The sequence below is a fragment of the Columba livia genome, chromosome 10 (genome assembly GCF_036013475.1).
Source record: "Columba livia isolate bColLiv1 breed racing homer chromosome 10, bColLiv1.pat.W.v2, whole genome shotgun sequence".
Taxonomy (NCBI): domain Eukaryota; kingdom Metazoa; phylum Chordata; class Aves; order Columbiformes; family Columbidae; genus Columba; species Columba livia.
Window position 1 is genome coordinate 6,222,368 of NC_088611.1, and position 21,654 is coordinate 6,244,021.

General features: G+C 42.3%; 1 protein-coding gene across 3 annotated transcripts in view; it reads left to right on the forward strand.

The window, feature by feature from the left end:
* The first annotated feature begins 3,813 nt into the window (after positions 1-3,813).
* NISCH (nischarin) overlaps positions 3,814-21,654 on the forward strand; it is a 31,090-nt gene continuing 13,249 nt past the window's right edge. For 2 of the 3 annotated variants that reach the window (XR_010475054.1, XM_065075124.1), the window contains exons 1-9: positions 3,815-4,055; positions 9,692-9,775; positions 10,528-10,710; positions 13,946-13,994; positions 15,652-15,815; positions 17,375-17,470; positions 19,122-19,217; positions 19,790-19,942; positions 21,154-21,222. Coding sequence is in view for 2 of the 3 variants with exons in the window: in XM_065075124.1 (XP_064931196.1) it covers positions 3,969-4,055; positions 9,692-9,775; positions 10,528-10,710; positions 13,946-13,994; positions 15,652-15,815; positions 17,375-17,470; positions 19,122-19,217; positions 19,790-19,942; positions 21,154-21,222 (981 nt within the window). In the remaining variant the exon portion in view is untranslated. Of the gene's footprint in view, positions 4,056-9,691; positions 9,776-10,527; positions 10,711-13,945; positions 13,995-15,651; positions 15,816-17,374; positions 17,471-19,121; positions 19,218-19,789; positions 19,943-21,153; positions 21,223-21,654 lie in introns of all 3 variants that reach the window. The other variant, XM_065075125.1, reaches the window with a different exon arrangement.

Consider the following 21,654-nt stretch of genomic DNA (forward strand, 5'->3'; position numbering starts at 1 on the left):
ATTTTGTTAAAGGGCATTGGAGCCTGTCCTTAGGTGAAGTTGAAGGCTGGGATGGGTGACCAAACCACCACTTAAACCCTCCTGGACACCCCCACAGGGACTCCCAGTGAATTGCTTCGCCAAGGTGAACCCCAGTCCAGGCTGCTTTCCGCTGCGGGATTCCCAGCAGAGCTGGCAGGAAGGTGGGCACTGGTCCCGGGCACTGCCAGGCACCGCGACAAGGGGCAAGAATTGTGCCTGGCCCTGGCCCTCTGTCCCAGGAGGTGACAGCTCTGAGTCATCCCCCTGAAAACAGCCCCTCGGATTAATCAGAATATATTATATCTAGGGCTGACGCACGGCGGGAGCAGGAGCTCTAACATTGCCTTCAGAGGGTCACGGCCACATTCCTGGAGCTGCTGGGATGGAATCCAGGTCGGGATGCAGAAGAAGGGTCTCTGTCTGCTTAGAGACAGAAAATCTGGGCCACTGCCACCATGCACACCAACATGGGAAAGCTGTGCTTCTGCAAATGCCCAACGTGAACAGACCTGCACGACACAGTGCCTAGAGGGGACGGGTAGGATCCATGGGCAGTGAGAGGTGATGTTCCCACCAGGGAGGCAGGCACAGGTGAGGGGCATCATGCCAACCCCTGCCTCCCCACTTGCTGCTCTGAGCCAAAGCTTCCAGCATCCCCTGGCTCTCCAGAGCATTTTGCTTATAAAAGAATTGGGACTTGGAGTTTTGTAGAGAAACCCAGAGTCTCTGCTGTGCAAAGCGCAGGGGGAGGCTGCTGTGGCAGGTGTGGGGTTGTCCTGGGTAAACCATCCGCTTCTCTTGCCTCCCCATGTGAGACCCACAGCAGAGACAGAGCACCGCTATCTATAGCCTGAGGCGGGCTGCCAGCACAAGTGCCCTTAATCCAGGCAGCACACCGGCTGTCACTGCGGTTAGGTACAGCATGTTAGCTCAGGCTTCAGCTGCATCCCGACATGCCATTGCGCTTGTCAGTCAATCCAAGGTACCACGACAGACAGAAGGGTTTACTGCATTTTTTCCTCCAAAACGTCAGTTCAGGTTTTCCTTTCCGAGCATCTGTAACTCACTGCAAAACAAGCAGAGGCATCCTTCAGGTCAAATATAAGGAAATAAAAAGCAGAAGCCCAACTAAGTTGCAACTTCATTTGAGGTCAGGGGTGGTTGCAGTGCTCCTTGGGCAGTCTGTTGTGGCTCCAAACCCCAGCAAAAGGCTCCAGCATCCCCCTTCCCTGCACAGGGCACCCAGACCAAAGCGGGGCCATACCAACCAAACTCAAAGCCCTTTAAGTGCTGCGGCTTCCCCAACAGACACGTGTCACAGGCTAAATGGTCACCTGGAGCCCCATTTCCTCAGTTAAAACAAAATTCCTTCAAGAGAAGCATGCTGACAATCCATGGGGAAACACATCTGGAACTTTACTACTACGTAAATCCTCCTCAGAGGGTTTTAGCTGAATGAGCTCCTGTTTACCCTCTTCCCCAGCTGCATTATGCCCATTGATGCATCTTCTCTGGGAGCCAGGACAGGGCTGTCACACTACGTGCCTCCTCAGTATCTGCAAGTAGAAATTCCTTTAGGAAGAGGAGAAGGGTACCTATCAAAACCAACAGACACGGGAGCACTGCAAATTGTTATTTAATTAAGGAGATAGGATATTCAGAGGAAGCTTAATTAAAGTTGCTCTCTGAAACCACTTATTATCTCATCCAGATGCTGAGCTCAGCAGCAGCTCCTGCCGGTACTGGGACAGTGCCAGAAAATCCCTCTTGGGCTGTTGGGCTGACTTTACTATACGTGCTTTGTCCTTAGACAATACTATTCTTTAGGTAAGTCCTGACCAAGGGAAAGCATTTTGCAATTCAAAAAAAAAAAAAAAAAAGACACAAACAACAAATCAAAATGGGTTTATTCAGCTGCATTTGCAGAGGTTTCTTTGCTAATCTGCTGCTCAGGCCTGGTTGCATCTGCCAGACACCAGCATGGCCCCTCGTAGCTGTTACTTCTCCTGCCCCCAGCTCCCTGCTGCTGAGGAAATACTTTCTGTCCAGATGACTTTGAAACCCACATGTGCACCCACAGCATTTGGCATTTCTGCTGTGATCAGTGGCCACTGATTTCCACCAACAGCTGCTTGCAGCTGGGGGAGGCGCTGCTTTGGACTGCTTCCAGCACTGCTTCCAGATGCAGATGCTTATGAGTGCAGCAGCACAGCTTCACTGCTATTTGGAAGATCAGCCCTCTGCAGACAGGGACTGGCTTTGCCAGTTCAATCTCAGATTCTGTGCTAGTATCCACCTGTATTGCACCTTCCAGCGTTGCCAGATCTGTGCGGTGCATGTTGCGCATACCACACTTTCAGGCAGCTTGGACAAACCTAAATCTCCTTGAGGTGCCTGTATTGCAGTGCACTGCACAGCCTACTAGTGTACAGCACATCGCACACATACTGCATTGCATTGCACAGTACTGCAGGGCAGAGCACTGTGTTGCATTGTGCAGCCACGCAAAGCATTGCACTGCATTGCACAGCCCTAGAGAGCACTGCGCTGCATTGCACACTGCAGCATCGCACAGCCCTGCAGAGCACTGCATTACATTGAACAGCACAGCATTGCACAGCCCTGCAGAGCACTGCACTGCATTGAACAGCACAGCATTGCACAGCCCTGCAGAGCACTGCATTACATTGAACAGCACAGCATTGCACAGCCCTGCAGAGCACTGCACTGCATTGAACAGCACAGCATTGCACAGCCCTGCAGAGCACTGCACTGCATTGAACAGCACAGCATTGCACAGCCCTGCAGAGCACTGCACTGCATTGAACAGCACAGCATTGCACAGCCCTGCAGAGCACTGCACTGCATTGAACAGCACAGCATTGCACAGCCCTGCAGAGCACTGCACTACATTGAACAGCACAGCATTGCACAGCCCTGCAGAGCACTGCACTGCATTGCACAGTGTTGTGTTGCACCGTGCAGCACTGCACAGCCCTGCAGAGCACTGCACTGCATTGAACAGTGTTGTGTTGCACCATGCAGCACTGCACAGCCCTGCAGAGCACTGCACTGCATTGCACAGTGTTGTGTTGCACCGTGCAGCACTGCACAGCCCTGCAGAGCACTGCACTGCATTGAACAGTGTTGTGTTGCACCATGCAGCACTGCACAGCCCTGCAGAGCACTGCACTGCATTGCACAGTGTTGTGTTGCACCATGCAGCACTGCACAGCCCTGCAGAGCACTGTGGTCTTTAGGGGTCTTTGGATGAAGGCTCCTTCAGCTTCATCACAGTGAAACTTTTTACCTTTGGCTCATTATGTTGAATTGAAATCTTCGTTATCTTGTCTCCTCAAGTTTACAGCTAGGTGCAGTAAAACTGCTTATGTTGGCATTCGATGGGGTTCTGTTTTTCTTAACATAAGTTTACATAAAGCTCTAAACTAAGCATTTATTGAGTGGCTAAGCCTTAAAGTGTTAGTTCGTTAGTAGGCACCCATTATATGTTTAGTTAACCCTTAAAATGTTAGTTCCCTCTATCAGCACTGCCTTGCACCGCGCAGCACTGCACAGCCCCGCAGAGCGCCGCACCCCGCTACGTTACACAGCTGTGCAGCACACGGGACTGCGCGCCCGCGGGAGATCCAGTGCGCATGCGCAGCCCCGCCCCGCCGCCCCTAGCCCCGCCTCCCCCAGTGCCGAGCCCCGCACTCAGGGGAAGCCCCGCCTCTACCGCTGCCTGTTTATGAGGCGGCGGGCGGGGCGGGCCGCACCCTGGGCGGGGGGGGGGGTGGTAAGCCAAGATGGCGGCGGCGGGGGAGCGGGCGGCGCTGGGGGCCGGTGCGGGCGGCGGTGGCGGCGGCAGCAGCAGCCGGAGGGGAGCGGTGACGGTGGCGGCGTGAGCACGGCAGCCGAGGTCCGCCTCCTGCTTTTCTCGCGGCGTCATGGAAGCGGCGGCGGGAGGCGAGGAAGGCGAGGAGCCCCCGCGGGAGGCCCGAGTCCTGGGTTCCGAGCTGGTGGAGACTTACACGGTGCGGAGCTGCGGGGGGAGCGGCGGAGCTGGTGCCCGGGTCCCCCGGGGGCGAGTGGGGAGGCCGTGAGGGACGTGCGGGGCAGCGGGTGATAGTGGCAGCTCGGGGAAAGCGGGGCAGCCCGCGGTACCGGGTACCGGGCTGGTGCCGCGCTCGGTACTGCGGTGCCCGGCGCCGCCTCCATCCCGCCCTGAGGAAACCTGGTAGCAGCTCTCGGTCCCCACGCTAAAGCCAGAGCCGAAATTATTTGGCAGAAGTTGCCGAGTGGTTTCTGCTCCCGTGGGGGCCGCGTGTGCTGGGAAATGAACGTTGGAGCGGGGCCGCGGGGGAAAATCTGCCTGTGGAAATCGCCCCATAGCCCCTCGTGGGTTTGGCCCTTTGGGAGGGCTGGTGTTGTAGTGGGGGCTGGGTTTGAAAATGCCGTGTACTTGTCCATATACATACGTATGCATGTATGTATGTGCATGTGGTTGTGAAAAATTGTTATCGAGTAAACATAGCTTTTAAAGCTGGATTAAATATAGTAGGAAATCTTTTCTTCATGTGAAAATACTGTAAAAATCCATCCTGAAAAGCTAATCTCGTTTTCAAAGGAGATAATTTGGGATAGACAGTTCCTCTCTTAGCCTGCAAAAAAAAGAAGAAAAGATTGCCAGAGGCGTTTTTGTTTGGGGAAGGAATTAAGTTTTTGATGTACAACTTGTTTTTTAAGTGGTTGCATTCTATCAAGAGTTAATTGGTCTTTTTCAGGAAGAAGCTCATCATAAACCAAACCTCAGCATAACTACAGATAGAACACATCTTGAGCACACCAAGTTTAGTTATATAACTAAAAAATGGTTTCTGCTTCTACCTTATTTTAGTGTGATTTGAATGATTTTATTTTTTTTTTTTGTAGAATGCACATAATGACATCAGGTTTCTTCATGCTGTAGGAACCTAAAAGAGAAAGGGGAGCAATGCTCTAGAACAGCAGTATCTGTAAAGTTGTGTAACAGTTACAAGTAATACTTCAGGTTCCTGCCTCTGAAAAGGTACCCACAGAAAACGGGGCAACAGGAGAGTGATTTCTGAGTTCTGACAGGACAGAGCGTTTCACAGCTGTAGCTCAAGAAGGGCTGAACTCCTTTCCAGTTGGCAACCCTTGAAACATGATTGTGTGGTAACGACTGTCAGGTGGTGAGTAGCCATATTTGCAGACAAAAATGTAACGAGCATTCAGTGAAGGAGTTGGTTATAAGCTTAAAATAAACTCTTGAAGATTGCTTCAGCTCTTTCTGTTGCAGTAGTTACGTGATGTGTATTCACAGAAATGATGCTGCTGTTGAGATGTTACTGCTGTGTGTGTTAGGATGTGGTTCATCCCTGAAGCAGGTTTGTTTTCGCAGTCCCTGGTCAGCCGAGAGGCTTGTGGCTTGGTGACTGGAAACTTCCATTTCAGGTGTGAACCAAAGCTCAGCAGTGTTCGTGTTGGAGCTGAGAATTTTCATGAGTATTCTGTAATATCAGTAGATGAGAAATTTAAGTTAATTTAGTTGAGAAAATGTCAAAATGTTATCTGCTCCCTAATTGCACTGAGAGTCGTGGACAGGGGAGGTGAAACATAAGCTGCTTTGCCACTTAAGCCTGCGAAGCAGTGTTGTAGTACAGCCAGCCTTTAGTGATACCATTAACGTGTTGGATTGAGCTGCCATTCAGGTGTGTAACTTTGCAGGTAGTGTTCAGCAGATCAGCTGGTAGTTGTGGCAATATTTTAAGCTGCTGCAATTAAGCCTAAGGAAGCTTGTTTTTTGAGGCCAGATTTTGTTTTTAATGTTTATGAATCTGGAAATACCATGCTGTTTTAATGGGAGCTTTAAAAGTAGGGTGTTTGAAGGGTAAGATTAACCAGTGTTTGGTCCTATGTTGATTCTCTTGCTGCATTTTTGAAGGAGTTGTAGCATTAAGCATGCCTGTGTGTGTAAACCTCCTAAAACTGTTAGCAGGACTCCAAGCCTGCAGACAGTTTGTGTGAGCTAGACCCAAGCCATTAGAAATGTAGGAACAGATCTTTAAAAGAAAACAGAAGTTTTACAAAACTTTCCAAGGTAAAATGTTTTACAAAAATTAGCATTTGTGTTTAGTGTTCAAAAGCAGATTAGTGGCACTTAAGGACATGAGAAAGACCTTTACTGGAGTAGAAGTGATGAAATTAGGTGCTGTAAAAGTCAGTCAAGTCTGGTGAAGGTGAGAAGGGAAATAACAGTATGGCAGTAACATGCTGTATCTTTGTTAATGTGTAGTAGTCAAGGTGGCAGTGGTCGTATTTACAGCCTTGTTTTTGAGAGTAGTTTTTCTTTTGGCATGTGTACTTCCCGTTGTACTCTTTATTTCAGAGCTCGTAACAGGAGACTTACTTTAATGCCATCCGTTTGACAGTTGTGAGATTAAATCCTGTAAAATATATCAGAGCGGCCCACAGTTCTGTGCAGTTTTGAAGGTACTTTAAAAAATGTGATTCTTGTGGGAGTTGTTAGGGTGGAAGGCAAGGTATGGATAAATCCAGCAGCAAAAAAATACTGCACTTGATGTTTTTTCTGTTGGGTTAGAAAAGTATGAGCACTTTTACTGGGTATTTCTCCTGCATGTGCTGGTCCAGCTAGACGCTGAGCCTGGCTGATTGCTAGGAGCCCTCCAGGCTGCCAGGGCTTCATTTGTTTCCTGCTATGCATTTGTTTGGCCCAAAATTGCCTTCCTGCTTTTCCTGTCTTTTGCAGCTGTTTATAATATAAATACTACCTTCGATATTTAAGGAAAATACTGTGGCTTTCTTGAATGGGTGTAAACTGTCTGAGTGCTTGAGGAGGAGGAGGAGATGCGGCTGCATCACTGCTCTAGAATTTGGGAGCTACTGGCTGTGGTCACTCCTGTATCCCAGGCTGCCCCTGGGCTGCTCTGCCTGTCACCTGTCAAGTGAGGTGCTTGTCTTTTCCTTGACAGTACTGGAGTATGTGAAGTTGGGTGAGGGACGCTGTAGAAATGCAAGTTTTCCATGTAAAGCGAGCTGGGCAGGTTTTTGTAATGTGTACAGGAAATAAACAAGCGGCAGTCTGGAATTGCTGCTGTTCATTTCACAGCTAGTTTAAAAATTTGTAGTAAATATTTCACCTTTAGGGAGACAAAGGCATGCTGTTTGACAGTGGGAGTACTTAGCTGCAAAGAGTTTGACGTGACTGTTTAGAAAATCCTGAAAAATACAGCACTACGGATATGCTAGACACATTACAAAGAACTCAGCCACAACAACTGATTTCTAGAAAGACATACAAAATTTGCTACGCTGAGAGGTTTGGTAGAGACACCAGGAGGATGAATCCCTATGAAAGTGAACGCTTTTACATTTTAGCTCAATAGAAATGCATATGACATAAATATGAGTGGAGATTTCACATGGTATATTTATATGTGGGAGTTAGTGCAGTGTGAGAGAATTTAATGATCTCTCCATGATGCCTTCTAGCAGTTGGCTTGATAAGTAGGCAGTCCTTGAAGAATCTTAAACTGTCGGCCTTGTCATATAAGTGCACTCCAAATTAGATCAGCTTAGATGTCTGACTTCTTCAGAATGTAACATTATTTTGCTTTAAAATGATTGATTTCTGTATTGAAACAAGTCTTTGGCACTCATACGCATATTGCATTTGTATTTATTTTTCAAGATAATGGCAGCTTGTGGATCGATGTGAAATCAGTTGCTGTCCTTCTCCATACTGCTGCTGTTTGAGGGGTGAACATGTGCTGCCAGCTCTGGCTGTGCTCTACACAGACAATGCTGTGGCTTTTTAAAGACTTCATTTGAGGAGTAGTGTCATGTAAACACTGACTTTAACACTCAGTTTCCTGATCAGACTATGCGTTTGGCCCTGTGTTCTGTTTCTAGAAGTGGTCAGTGCTTAGCATTTCAGCAAAAGGATGGGAAACCTTTATTATATATTTACTCTGACTGTTTTGTATACAGCTCTCAGTTGGGAGCTTTGAAGTTGACTGTGTTTTCAATATCTAATCTGAGGTTTTACGCATTGTATACTCAGTCTGCATTGCATTGAGCTGTAGTGCTTGATCTGCCATGATTTAGCTTCTAAAAAGAACTAGTCTTTTTATTATGGCTTCTAAATGTAGTACTTTTGTAGTTCTAACTCTAATGTTCTGCTTTCTTTGAGTCTCTTCATGCTTTCTTCAGGGTTATGAGGTACTTTTGAATGCTCAGGTTATTCCTGTTCTAGTTTGTCACTGACGCAGTGAATAATCCTGATTTGCCATTTCCCAACACGGCGTGATGGGGACACAGACCTCAGCTGAGGCTGTAGTTGCTTGTAGGTATTCATCTGTGCCTTCAGTCCTTATCTGCACCCTGATGTGTCACTTGCTGTACGCGCTGGTTAGTCAGATGTCTTGATTCTGTTCTCTGGAGGACTTGGGCTTTGTTCTGCAAGTCAGTGTCAGACACTTCGAAAAATATAGTTGGTATGAGATACAGTTAATCTTTTAAAATGCAAATGGTATTCTGTTTAATGTTTGGTATTGTGCTGGTCTGTACTAGGAGTAATTGAAAACTGGCCTTTTATGTAAAAATTAAAACTGTTGATGTTTTTTGTTTCCTCAAGTGGGTTTAGCAACTAGATGTGCATCATTCTCATAGCAGCTATGAGTCAGGTCTGTGTGATCAGTGGTGGTAAGCAAGTTCTCAAATGCATTAAATGCTTTCAAGATTTGATTACGAATTGGTGTTTTCCCCAAGCGATATAGTTGGATTGGATAACACAGTTTATTTAATTTGTTATTTTCCAGTAGCAGTAGAACTGGTTTTGCTGAGCCTTGTTTGTTGTGTACTTTGTTTTTTATTTTGTACCTTTGAAGTTTCTTGGGGATGGCTTCCTTCTGGCATGTAGAAAGGTAGGTTGTGAGTTTCCTGCAGAACCAGTACTGTTAAATCTCTAAAGTTACTTACAATGAAAATCTTGAATTGTTTGATAGATGAACGGTTAAAAAGCCTTGAGTTTTGTGTAAAGGAACACTGTGTTGCCTTAGATAATTGTAGTGATTCTTTGGGCACAAATGTAACTCTCAGGAAGCTGTCTTGTGTGCTTTACCCTAAAAGTAATAAAACAGTTAACATCCAACCAACCAACCAATTTGTCTAGATTTCTGACGGGTTAAGCTCCAGATTTCTGCTTAGCTGTGAAGTGACAGCAGGACGCTTGCCAAGTTCCTCCGCCTGTTGTGCAACTTGGTAGATAGACGAAGAGGTGCTGCTGTCTTAGGCTTGGTGCGGATAGCTGTGAATACTAACTTAGTTAGCAGGAATCTTCAGAAAAAGTGACTTAGGAATCTTGGTAGTTAACCTTTGAGTTGCAAAACCAAAAGCCATTTCTTTACATTAAGAAGCATCTGCGTGTTTTTGTGTGGGGAAGCAGCCTTGTGAAATTAAGCATCCCACAACAGTAAAGTCACCTTAGAGTTTGGGTTAGTTTCTAGTTAACTGTGGTATTTTAATTTAGAATCACCTTATGGTGCTACGTTAACGAGCACATTTCACAGTCAGCTTCTCTTTGAGACAAATGCTTTGCAGTTCCTTTATTTTAATTTCTTCCTTTCAGGTATACATTATTCAGGTCAGTGTTGGCAATCATCAGTGGACAGTCAAACATCGTTACAGTGATTTCCATGACCTGCATGAAAAGGTAAGGCTATTAAAATTGTGGCCTTGGTCTCTTACAAAACATTTTATAGTTTGCATAGTTCCATTCTATGGGACAAATTCTACCCTCAATAAATTACAAGAATATCTACCAGATACCATCTGAACTGCAGACTGAATTGTTTTTGTATGAACAGTATTACTTGCCCCTCTTACACTCCCCTCCTGAACTGGGGGAGGTTGGCCTGGAGAACTCCAACCTTGGACAGAAGCTCGTTTCAGAAAAAAGTGGAGTTCAGGCGGGAGTCATTAAATGTTTTATTGAGAGCGAGATCAGCTGATCTGGTAGCCCAAAGCTGGATTGGAGCAAAGACTCTCTTCTGGGAGGGGTGGATGATAAAACTGTACTTAGACCATAGCGTGGGGCAATTACTAACAAGTGCTGATTAAAAACAGCAGGTGGAAATGAGGGAGAGTCCACTATATTCAAGACTGGACTGCTTTCTCAGAAATGCACCAGCTATTCTGGGTTTTTATCACCTCAATTACATTTTGCTCTGCAGTACTGTGAGTGATTCTCTTGGAACACGCTATTATTAAATTTCTCATCATTTTATGATAAAATGTTCTTTCTGAAAATACTTAAGACTTTGAAGTCAATAGCTAAATTTACTCAAGTAATTTTATTTTTGGATCTTACCAGGATCAGGCGATGTGCCGTTAATTTGTTCTGTTACATCTTCTGTGCAAGTTCAGATTGTAAGTTTGGTAGTAACTCTCGTTTTTGTCTTTCAGCTTGTTTCAGAAAAGAAAATAGATAAAAATCTATTACCTCCCAAGAAGATTATTGGGAAAAATTCCAAAAGCCTGGTGGAGAAAAGACAGAAGGAATTAGAGGTCTACCTGCAAACCCTGCTAGTCAAGTTCCCTGTTACTGCTCCAAAAGTTTTGTCACACTTCCTACACTTTCATTTTTATGTAAGTTATGTTTTTAGCAAATAAAATGGAAGCCTGAGTGTCTTTCCCTAGTCCTCTGACTTGGAGAGAATTGTATGGAATCTTCACAAAATAGCCAAAGCTGTTCTTTTTCAGCATTTTGCACAATATAACAAACAAAGCATATTTTAAATACTTTTTTGACACCACTTTTTATTGCAGTAGATCCTGTGCTGGCACGTAGTGTGGGTAGGGACTCTAAGAGGAGAAAATAAATACTGGCAAGATAGCTGGAAGCTGTGAATCAGTCTGAAGCTGAATTGGTTGTTAGGCTGAAGTCAGTGGTGCGTAACTGATCCACATACACCTCTGCTTAGTGGTTAATGATCAGAGCTGTGGTTCATACTGAAAGTTTCCAGTAGCGCAAATGAAGAAAAATGGTGCTTCTCCATGAGAAGGACACTGATGGAGTGGCCTCTGGAGAAATAGCTCCAGTCAGCAGGCAGAACGTTACTGTAAAGGATACTTGAAGTAAGAAGCAGTGGCTTGCTTTCCTGTTCAGACTGCAATTTGTTCATTCATCTCTTGTGTATAATTAGGCTTTTTTTCAGGCCTCACATTGTGAGGGGGAGAATGAGCTTCACAAACAGGAAAATGCCCTGGAGAGCACAATGGAAAGGAGAAGCAATAATTGCTTTGGGGTGGGATGTGCTGAGATGGCTCTTCATGGTTTCATATAAAGGCTTCAGAAATGTGTCACAAGTGGCCCATTATATGTGTTAATTAATCTTTAGCAACAAAGAAAAACCTGTTTTAGTTGTATTGTCTGAATATAATTATCCTGGTGAGACTTTAGAGTTTGTCTTAAGGTTTGCTTTGTAGTCTGCTGTCAGCTGGCAGATTTGAGTGAGAAGGACTAGTTTGTCATGATCAAGCCCTCTAAAATGAGTTAGAGGTTTCAAATGCCTTAAAAATGCATGTGATAACATAGGCACAACTTTGTTCAGGTGGAGCAAACTTCCTGGTCATCAGGAGGTTAAATAATTTTTCTGTTCTCTGGCTTCTCTTAAATGATGTCTGTTTGATAATGTTTCAGTGCTGTAAGGTCAATGAATGTTTTTATGCAGGCAGAAATTCTTCCTAGTCCCTCTCTTGTTTTTCAGGTATTAAAAGCAAAGTTGTTGCTTAATCTGCGTTTCTTTGCTTTAGAGGAGTCTGGCTTGAGGTATAAACCCAATTGTTCTTTCTTGGAACTTTAGTGTACTTTAAAATATTTACCAGAAAAAACCCAGTTATTCAGCAGAAAAGCTAAATATTTACCATGTCAATTCAACTGGAAAGTAACCTTCCTGTAGAACTTTGATCTTTTAAAATACCTTTGTTAGTAGACAGCCCGTGTGCATGCTTGAGCCATTATTATCCATGGTATTTTTTCGTTAGTTTATATAGGAAGGCTGCAATATTTTTTTCTATTCATACTTGTAGTATTTGCAATAGGGATTATTCAATTTTATTTCCCAGGCTAATAGAACTAAATGGAGTAGAAACACCTACCGTAAATACACTAAAACCACTTTGAAGCCTCGATGTGTCACAGGGAAAAGCCAGGTACAGCTTTACAAAGTGAAGCAGTTGCGCATATATGTATATGACAGCAGCGCGGAACATTATTGTTACTTCAACATTGAATAGGATGCGCAGTGATACAAGGATGCTTATTTTGTTGCACTGTCTTATACTTTGTCATCCTAGAAAATTCGATTTGTTAATTTACAGATAGAAGCTTTTGCAAGAAAGCAATTGAGTACCCACAAACTGCTGTTCAGACACACCTGCAAACAGTGGATGCCTGTGGTGTTGATGCACATAAGCAGTTAGAGCTGAGAAAGAGGTCTCTTGTAGGTCTGGCAGAGGAATAGAGTTGTTTTTTTTTGCGTGCTAGTCACTGAACAGTCCAAGTCATAATCTTATTTCATTTATAAATGTAGAAAAAATTTCTGCTCTGTGTCCCAGATGACGAAAGGGATACAGAGTGCAGTTTTCAATTAAGTCTGTGCGTGCCAGATGAGTGTAATGAGTCTGAATTGCTGAATATTGTTTGTAAGGCAGCTTCTAGCTTGTTCTCAAAGCTGTGGTGTGGAGGCTTTGTTCAGCCTCAGTGAGTGGGGCTTCAGTTATACTAAGAATGTGCTTTGCTCAAATGCTTGCCTCATCAGATGAGCTGAGCTGTCTGCTGCAGATGTCCTGGGCATTTGTTCCCTTGTTACGATTCATGAGGGATTTGTCAGCGAAGTAAACTAATCAAATATTCATTACGTGATGATCCATAATATCTGTTTACCCTTTGCAGCTACCTTAAAATGAGATGCTTGTGTCTGGGGGAAGCTTTGCTATCACAGATGATTTTATTTTTTATTTTTCTGAGCCTTTGAGAGAGAACTGTTGGAAATGATCAGAACTATTTCTGGACTTCCCTAGAGCATTTGCTTTTTGTGGAAAGTACGCTCAGATGAGAGATATTTGTAGCCATCTTTGTGCGCCTTCAGATTTAGAACAAATCCCTACATTAGTTTTCAGCCTTTTTCTTTCCTCTTGGAACTATCAGTGCCCGGAATGGAGGTTGAGCCACTTGAGTTAGATTGAGGTGGGTGGAGAAGATGGAGGAAGGGGAAAAGGGGATTCTTTTGAATTACTCTGCAGCAAGCATAATAGCGTTGAAGTCCCAAAGACTAATTACTTTGTGTGTGTGTATATATATCTCTATATGTGTGTGTGTGTATATATATATATGTATATATCAATGTATCTCTTCTTCCCAGTACACCTGTTAATCTGAAGTCTTCTGTGTATTAATGATATTCTGAGGAAATGTTGAATGCTTGATGCATTAGGTTAGTTTCAGTGTTGAAACTTGAAGAATGCTGTACTTTTGTAATATTTTCTTCAAAACCAAGTTTTTTCAAGTTGGGCTAATGATGGCTAGTAATAGTTGCTCTAGTTGTTATTGACCTTTTCTAATATATACAAGATGTGATTATTTAAGTGTAGTTCAGTATCTTCCATCTTGGAAATGAAAATCAGAGGAAATTATTTAATTTCAGGTAATTTTTAAAAAGTATTTTCAAGTTAAAGAAATCCATAAGATACAATCACTGGTGATTTTGTTTGGCAAAAGAAGTCCTGTGTGGCACCAAAAGTGACTTCACCAAAAGTACATATTGAAAATTGGAACTGTATGTGAATAAACCATTGTAATCTAGTGTTGTTTTTTTTGCAGGAGATCAATGGGATCACTGCTGCACTGGCTGAAGAGCTCTTCCACAAAGGTAAAGAACTTGTAAGAATTTTAACTGGGAATGGTTTCATCTGTGTGCATGCATTCATGTCCTGGGATATTTAGTCTCTACACAATGAGAGATCTGAATCTTCTTTATCAGACTGAGACTTTTCCCTTTCTTTTCACCTTTTTCTTACTGTTGGCACTTTGATCCAAGCTGCTTTTTGGGAGGAACTGTAGCAATAGTTCTGGTACTTTTGGAAACAAAACAGATAAATTGGTGAATATAGGTTTTGAAAAGGGCCTACTAGTCTGTGTCCTTGAAGGATAGCATATGGTACTGGTGATCAGCAGCATTTGTTCATCTTTCTGTATTATGTTTCAGTGTAACCTGTAAAGAAGTTTGTTTTGTATCAGTGAGTCCTGATACAGTGTGCGTTAAGTGCAAGACCACTTTACATATCTAAATTGATACTATTCTTCCAGAATTCAGGAAATACGAGACCTTCCTGTCAGTTAATTAAAGGATGTGCTTTTCTGAGTCTGGCAGATGGAAATGACATGCACTTACTGTGACTGCAACAGCTTTAACTGGTCCATTAACAGCAGGAGGCGTGTGAAATGATTAACCCACGCTAATATTGTTTTAAAGGACATGCTAGATGCTATGCTATAATTGCAGTTGGCTGAGGTGATAGGTGGAGCAGATTTCAGCTTGCCGTTTCAGAGTGTTCTGACACAAAATTAACTTTAGATGAAGCCATTTCAGAGAGTCCACTCAGCAAATTTTGGAATGTTTGAACGAAGCTCCTGAAGAAATCTTCCCTGACCCTGTAGTGCCCGTGTTCTCACTGATACCACAACCATTGATGTCCAACTACTGTATGTTAGTGTGGCCTCCCAGTAATGTGCAACTGGACTCTTGGACTTGCTCCCACTGAAGCCAAAGGGAATTTTACTCCTCTGAGCATTTCTGAGAACTCTGCTTATCATGAAAGCTGGCGCTCTCTTGTCTGTGAATTCAAACTGATGTTCCGAAAAGGAAGAGGAGAAAGATATTCCACGTGTGTGTGGTCTGACTGTTGTAGTCCACATTGACTCTTGTGATGCCTTCAGAGGGCTTTTGGATACTGTTTCCTGCTATTCACAGAATGAAATGGGATTGTAAAAATATTATCAGATAATGCATTTCCCCTTCTGCAAGTTTGCATTGGTTTTAGTATGATGAGAGTCCTCATACTCTTCAAGAAAACATATTTGCTAGAATTCTACATTTAGCATAGCAAAAGATGTAAAGTCTATTTTTCTGATGACAGATGCTGCTTTTTCTGAATAGAATAAGTCCTAACTGCTATAGAGAACTTAAGGACATCTTAGAACAAGTTTAGTAACTCTTATATAAACGAACTTTGATTCCAGTCCTGTTAAGATTGAGGGAAATATGCCATTAGTTGCATTAAGCTTCAGGCTTCTATGATGAGAGTTTCCATTTGAATGCTTAGATTATTCTGTTGTTAAAAAAAAAATCTTAATTCAGATACTCTGGTTTAAAGTGGCAAGAAAGGACATTGTTTTTGTGCCTTAATTGTGAGCTTAGAATATAAATGACAATAATTTAATCCTTAATGTTAGATCTTCCATTTACTGTTTACTCTTTGGTAACAGTTGCAGCATCGTGTTTGATACCATCGTACTCTGTTTTTCAGGAGAGCAGTTGTTAATGGCTGGAGAAGTCTTCACCATCAGACCCTTGCAGTTATACGCTGTCACTCAACAGTTGCTGCAGGGAAAGCCTACGTGTGTTAATGGAGATGCCAAGACAGATCTGGGTCATATTCTAGACTTCACTTGTAGGCTCAAGTATTTAAAGGTGAGCTGTGCTTGCCTAAGTACTGGAGGTGTTGTTTGGACCAGACTGATGTGATTCTTGGCATACCATTGGAGTCTGGTTTGAATGCACAAGAACTTTACGGATAGTAAACACCTGTAAGCATTTAGAACTCAATGTTAAACAGGTGTTTATTCTGCCAACCTTAAACACACATACAATTTTCAAATAAAGATGTTGATTTTCCTGTGTGATGTCTCTTCAGCAGTGCTCTCTGTAGAGATGCAGCCACAGTCTTACTGGGTGCCAGTAGGAATGAGGAGATAGATAAATATTATTCTCTTCAACCCTCATTATTTGCAGGCACTATGGATTAGGCTAGTGTGTATGTATACATATGCAAACATGCATCTGTGTGTAAATCTAGTCCCCTTTCTCATCTTTGACTGTATCTGAAAGTTGAAAGAAAAAACCCCAAACCCCTAAAACCCCCTCGGTTTCATAGGTGAGGTGGCCCTGAATATCTAGCTAAAATGCCACTTCAGAGTAAATGTAAAATGGCCTCAAAACAGATCATTTGTGTCTGGAGGGAATTTGTTTTTTTCTTACCAAATAAGTGAGCTGGGGAGACTTTTCCTGAGTGTTTTTTGTTTGTTTGTTTGTTTTTTTTTTTTAACACTCCATCCTATAGCTCAAAAATTCTGTTTAGACCCTTTATTACATTAAGATCTTCCATTTAACTCTGTGGTGTGTTCAAAGGGGAAACAAAGTTGTGGGTTGAGGGAAGCTTCACTGGAGGATTTGGGAAGTTGCAAAAGCAAAATTGCAGCTGTACTGGCATTTCTGTGGATCTTCCATTGCATTTGCCATCCTCTGTGTGTATAGAATCCTCTGAACAGAGGGTTCTCTGCCTGAAGAGCAGCATATAGTTTAGAAAAACACCCATCTTCAGAATTCGTGGCTCTTCTGAATGCTTGTGAGTGGGCACCTTCAGAGCTTGTAAGTTACCCGTAAGAGCAGGCAAAAACCGTAGACATTTCTCCCAAAATTATATCCACAGCAAACATAAATGAAGCTACCTGTCTTTTATGCTAGTGGCATCCACTTAAGGCCAGGATCCAGTGGTGACATAGAAATACTGGATGCATTTTTATTAGAAGTGTACCAATGTCTAATGTTTTCTTCAAACCCATCTTGTCAATACCTTGAGCTTCGTCCCCTACAGTGGAATTGAAGACAGTTCTGTCTTGGAGGATCCAGGTGTTTCAAGGAAGTTTTTAGTAAATGCAGCTCTGGCTTGGTCAGCTGAGACTGAAGCCTTGGTCAGTCTTGCCTGTGTCCCTCTTTTGCGTGCCCCATGTGCTACAAAATACAAGCACAAGGTGGCAGCTCAAGTTCAGTGCACTTGGCTGGAGCAACTAACTTCTTTTTCCTGAAATATCCATCTGCAAGTTTCATGAATCATTCCATACTTGAAAAAATTGGATGGAACTTTGGCTGTCTTTCCAACTGCCTTTGTGCTCTTGCCTGTGTAAGACTGTCTGAAATGCAGACAAGTTGGATTGTTTGCACTAACTCTGTTCTTAAATGTTGATTACTAGGTCACTGGAACAGGGGGACCTTTTGGAACCAGTAACATTCAGGAGCATCTCTTGCCTTTTGATCTGTCAATTTTCAAATCGCTTCATCAAATAGAGGTATGGCTGACATACTACTTACTCATAATTTTATGGAGGTTCTGTGAATGCCAGGTCTGCTGCATATGTCAGAATTGCTAATTATATGCTTTGATTTGTTGCTAGAATCAGTGCAGTGTTTAGGAGGGCTATTTCATTTGTGAAACAATGTGTTTTGATTTTTTTTCCACAAGTCTTGGAAATAAGGATGCCAAATTTAAATGTTTAGAATAGCTTGCATTGTATGTGTCTTCAAAAAGAATGTGATTTCCAGCATACACAGAAAGCCTAAACTAGCGTGGCTTCCCATTGCCTTAAAGATCTGACAAATGGGCTATAACAGGATCTCTTATTACAAAGTACTTCTCATTTGGAAAGCACCAACTATTTGTAAAAATGTCCTGACGTAAAATTTGCTTGTGAAAGTACACTTTTGGGTGTAGTGCTTCTTGCTGGATAGTTGTAGAATTTTTCATAGGCCTGCTTTTGGTGTGAGTGACAGGGTTTCTAGAAGTTGTTCAATGAGTATTTTACAAAATGCTTTCCTGACCACTTCAGATCTTTCCAGAGAGAGAATATGCGATTTTTTTTTCGTGTAGTCTGTATTCTGCGTCCACTTTTGATGGGTGTGCAGTACCTTTTCTAGTACTTGAGCACTATGGTCTGTCATTGATGCAAGAGACTGAGTTCATTAAGAACTGAAGTGGGTTCTGAAGACAGTCATTTATTGACATTTTAATGTAGGAAAGAAACTACAGTTCAGAAACTGGAGAATGAGAGTGTCTAACATGCTGCAGAGAGGATAGTGCAGAGTAATATCAGTTTTCCCCTTTCCTGTGAGCTTGGGTAGTTTCGGGGTAGCTTTGCCTAATGGGGTGAGGGGGGTGAGGGGTTTTGGTCTTGCAGTCTTTTGTAACTGTATGTTCATGAAGTTTTGGATCAACTGCCACCAGGCTGACATTTTCATCTAGTAGTAAATTTTGTCCAGAAATTAACAGTGGTAATCTGGAAAGTGTTTTTTTAAAGCGTGACAGGAGCTCTGTTTAGTGTTGTTTCCCTGATACACCAGCAAATGTCCCCGTTGTCGTGGTCGTACCATGTATGTGACCATCTGCAGAGAAGGAGCTGGTGGCTGCGCAGAGGCTGTCTCAGGTCTTTGGTGGCATTGTTCCAACTTGAGCTACAAAAAAAAGACTTTGTAATCAAACTTTGTCTAATTAGCTCACTAGAGTATTAAAAGCTTAGATTAGTATCCTCACTTCCAAGGCATTTATTTTTCATATTTACAATAAAGAACATACACCTAAATAAATGTGTCTGCAGGTAGAGGCATAGTTTGAGATATCTCTTGATAACAGTAAAATACTGTGCTGTGTTAAACTGCCTGGGTAGTTTCACCTTGAAGAACACATGGGGCAGGTAGAAACTCAATAGAAGAAGCTTTGTTCAAATAAATGTTTGAATTTAACTTTTCTGTAGTTGTGTCTCTAATCTCTTGCTTTAGCTTAACCAAATATTGGTATTTCTGACCTGATAATCTCAGGAAATGTTAAGAGAGTGCTGTAACTACATTCCAAATTGGTAGAGAATCTGCTCTTGGGGCTTTTAGCTGCCTCTTGAATGTCCCATATTTGTTTTAGCATTTCTGACTTTGTAACTTTTTTTTTAATAGATCAGTCATTGTGGGGGAAAGCTTATCAAAGGGCTGACTTCATCAAAACATGCTCTGGCCACGATGAGTGTTAGATTTTCGGCAACATCAATGAAGGTAAGAGTGAGTTTCTGCTTCTGGTGAGTGTTTAAAGCACATGAAAAATAACATGCACTTTGTGGAAATATCCATTTGGAGTCCATGTACTTTTCTGTACTGCCTGTTGTAGGTTCTGCTTTTAAAACAACAGAACTGAAAGGGTTAGTTAACCTTTCAGAATCTTAGCTTTAATAAGTGGAGGAAGTGTTTACATGTGTCTCTTCCCAGGGACATTTCCAATGCTTCTATTGGAATGTGTGTTTCTGTTATTTATCCAGAACTGAATGCATTTGTCTTCTCTGGGCTTTGATTTGGCAATGGGTATCTGGCAGCATAACATTCACAGTCCCTTTATTGTTCCTTCTCTTTTCCCAGTTTGGATCAGCTGCTAGTGCTGGATCTCCCTCCCTGTAGGTCTGAAATAATTCTGACCCAGTTAGCTCAGATTTTAAGACCTACATCATTAATCTGGGTGATTAACAAGCTTAGAAATCTTCCTTACTTATATAAGGTGGTTTGGATTGTTTTCAAAGCTATTAGCTTCCACTGAAGATGTAAGCATAATATTTTAGAGAGCTTGTCTTAAATAGGAAATCCTAGTGCCTGAGGCCTCTGAGTTTGATCAGTGGGAGCCAGAGGATGCAACTTCAAGTTGTCCAGTGACAGCAGTTATCCCAACTTGGAGAACTTTAACAACTTTGGATATGAGTCACAACAGCATCTCTCAAATTGATGATTCAGTGGTAAGAAATATTTTTTCATTTGTGGAAGAAAAAGTATGACTGATCTTCTGTGGCACATTACACAGCAGGGATTTTGCATTTGATTTATAGATCTTTTTTCTGAAAGATTTTCAGTTGCATGTTGGTTAGCGACCTAGATTAATGCTTAGGAGATTTTTTTCTTTTACTACTTTGATATTTTGTTGGCTAAAGGAGAAAAGTTTGTCCTTCTGTGCTCTGTAAGCAACTCATGCATAAATACTGACTTTTTGAAACATACTTTTACTATTTGCATTGGCCTTCGGCCACTTACGAAAGTTTTTATTAAAAAAAAAGAAAACAACACCTCTTGGGCTCAACTTTAGAGTGTTGTCAAGCCTTCTTGTCATCAAAACAGTGTGAAGAGCATGGAAACAAAATTTGGAATATTTTGCTAGTACCTTAGAATTACATTTTATAAATCAGTTATTAGAAAGAATTAACACTCACCACAAGAACATGTGTCAAATACAAACATGATTTTTTACTTGAACTACTCTTGTGAAGCAGGAAATAGTTATGTCTGTAGCTCAACTAGAGATTGTGGACTTGGAGCGCGGTTTTTTGTGATGTTGACTTAGCGTTCTTCAGGTCCAACTCTGGTCCTTAACTACAATGCAAATCATTGATGAGATTACAACCAAAATAAAGTAAATGCAAATACATTGGTATCAAAATTCAGCATCCAGCTTAAGGCTTGAATCCTCCAAAAATAAAAAGCTTTCTGGGTTAAAGTGCATTTTCAAGGTGTCTGTGTGACCTTGTAATGCTTGGCTGCTATAGTGAAAACATGGAAACAAATCACTGAACTTATTATCTTTTTTTGTTACTGTCATCTTTATCCAGGTTTCCATGTAACGTAGATATGCCTGCTTGATAGAAGACAAACATCTATTAGCAAGCTTGGTCTATAGATAATGGGGCTAAACTAGGAGCAGCTTATTTGTCTTCAGTGAGAAACAAGGTGTCAAATAAAATCTTAACCATACTCCTCAGAGTAACCTGTTTTTTGTAAGAGCAAGATTCAACTCCTGTTGCACTAGGTTACCTGGCAGGCTTTAATACCACAAGTTGAGAAGAGAGACCATGTGCTGGATGATACTTTCCTTTGCATGTTGGTTAGCTGATAGTGGAGGAAGTATGGACTGATTTATAAGCTAAACCACATTTAACACATTTTTCCCCTCTTCTAGAAATTAATTCCAAAGATTGAATTCCTGGATTTGAGTCACAATGGAGTGTCTCTGGTAGAAAATTTACAGGTAAGTGGGGCTTTTGGAGGTGATTTCCTCCCCCACCCCTGCCCCAGGCTGCCTGAGATGCTAGAACATAAATTTTCTTGCTTCAGAGTTTTGTTGCTCATCTTCCTTGTGAAGAATAGTTTAAGCCCAGATAGCGTATCCTTTATAACATCAAGTTATAATGATGCTTTTCTTACTTGTTCTGGATATCTTAATTTCTTTGCCAATATTGACATACAACATTTAGTTCTTAAATAAATTCAGTCACTGCCAGCTGTATCTGTGGGTTGGTAAAAATGCAGTTGAGGAAGTTCCTGTTCTACAGGCTTGAGCCTCTGTAGTGAACAATTTCATGTCATGTTTTTCATGCTAGGCAGCGTCCTGCATGAAAACACTGCACAAAAAGATGAGCAAGTCGTGGTACGGTGTCTTTGGTATTGTTTAATTTTAATG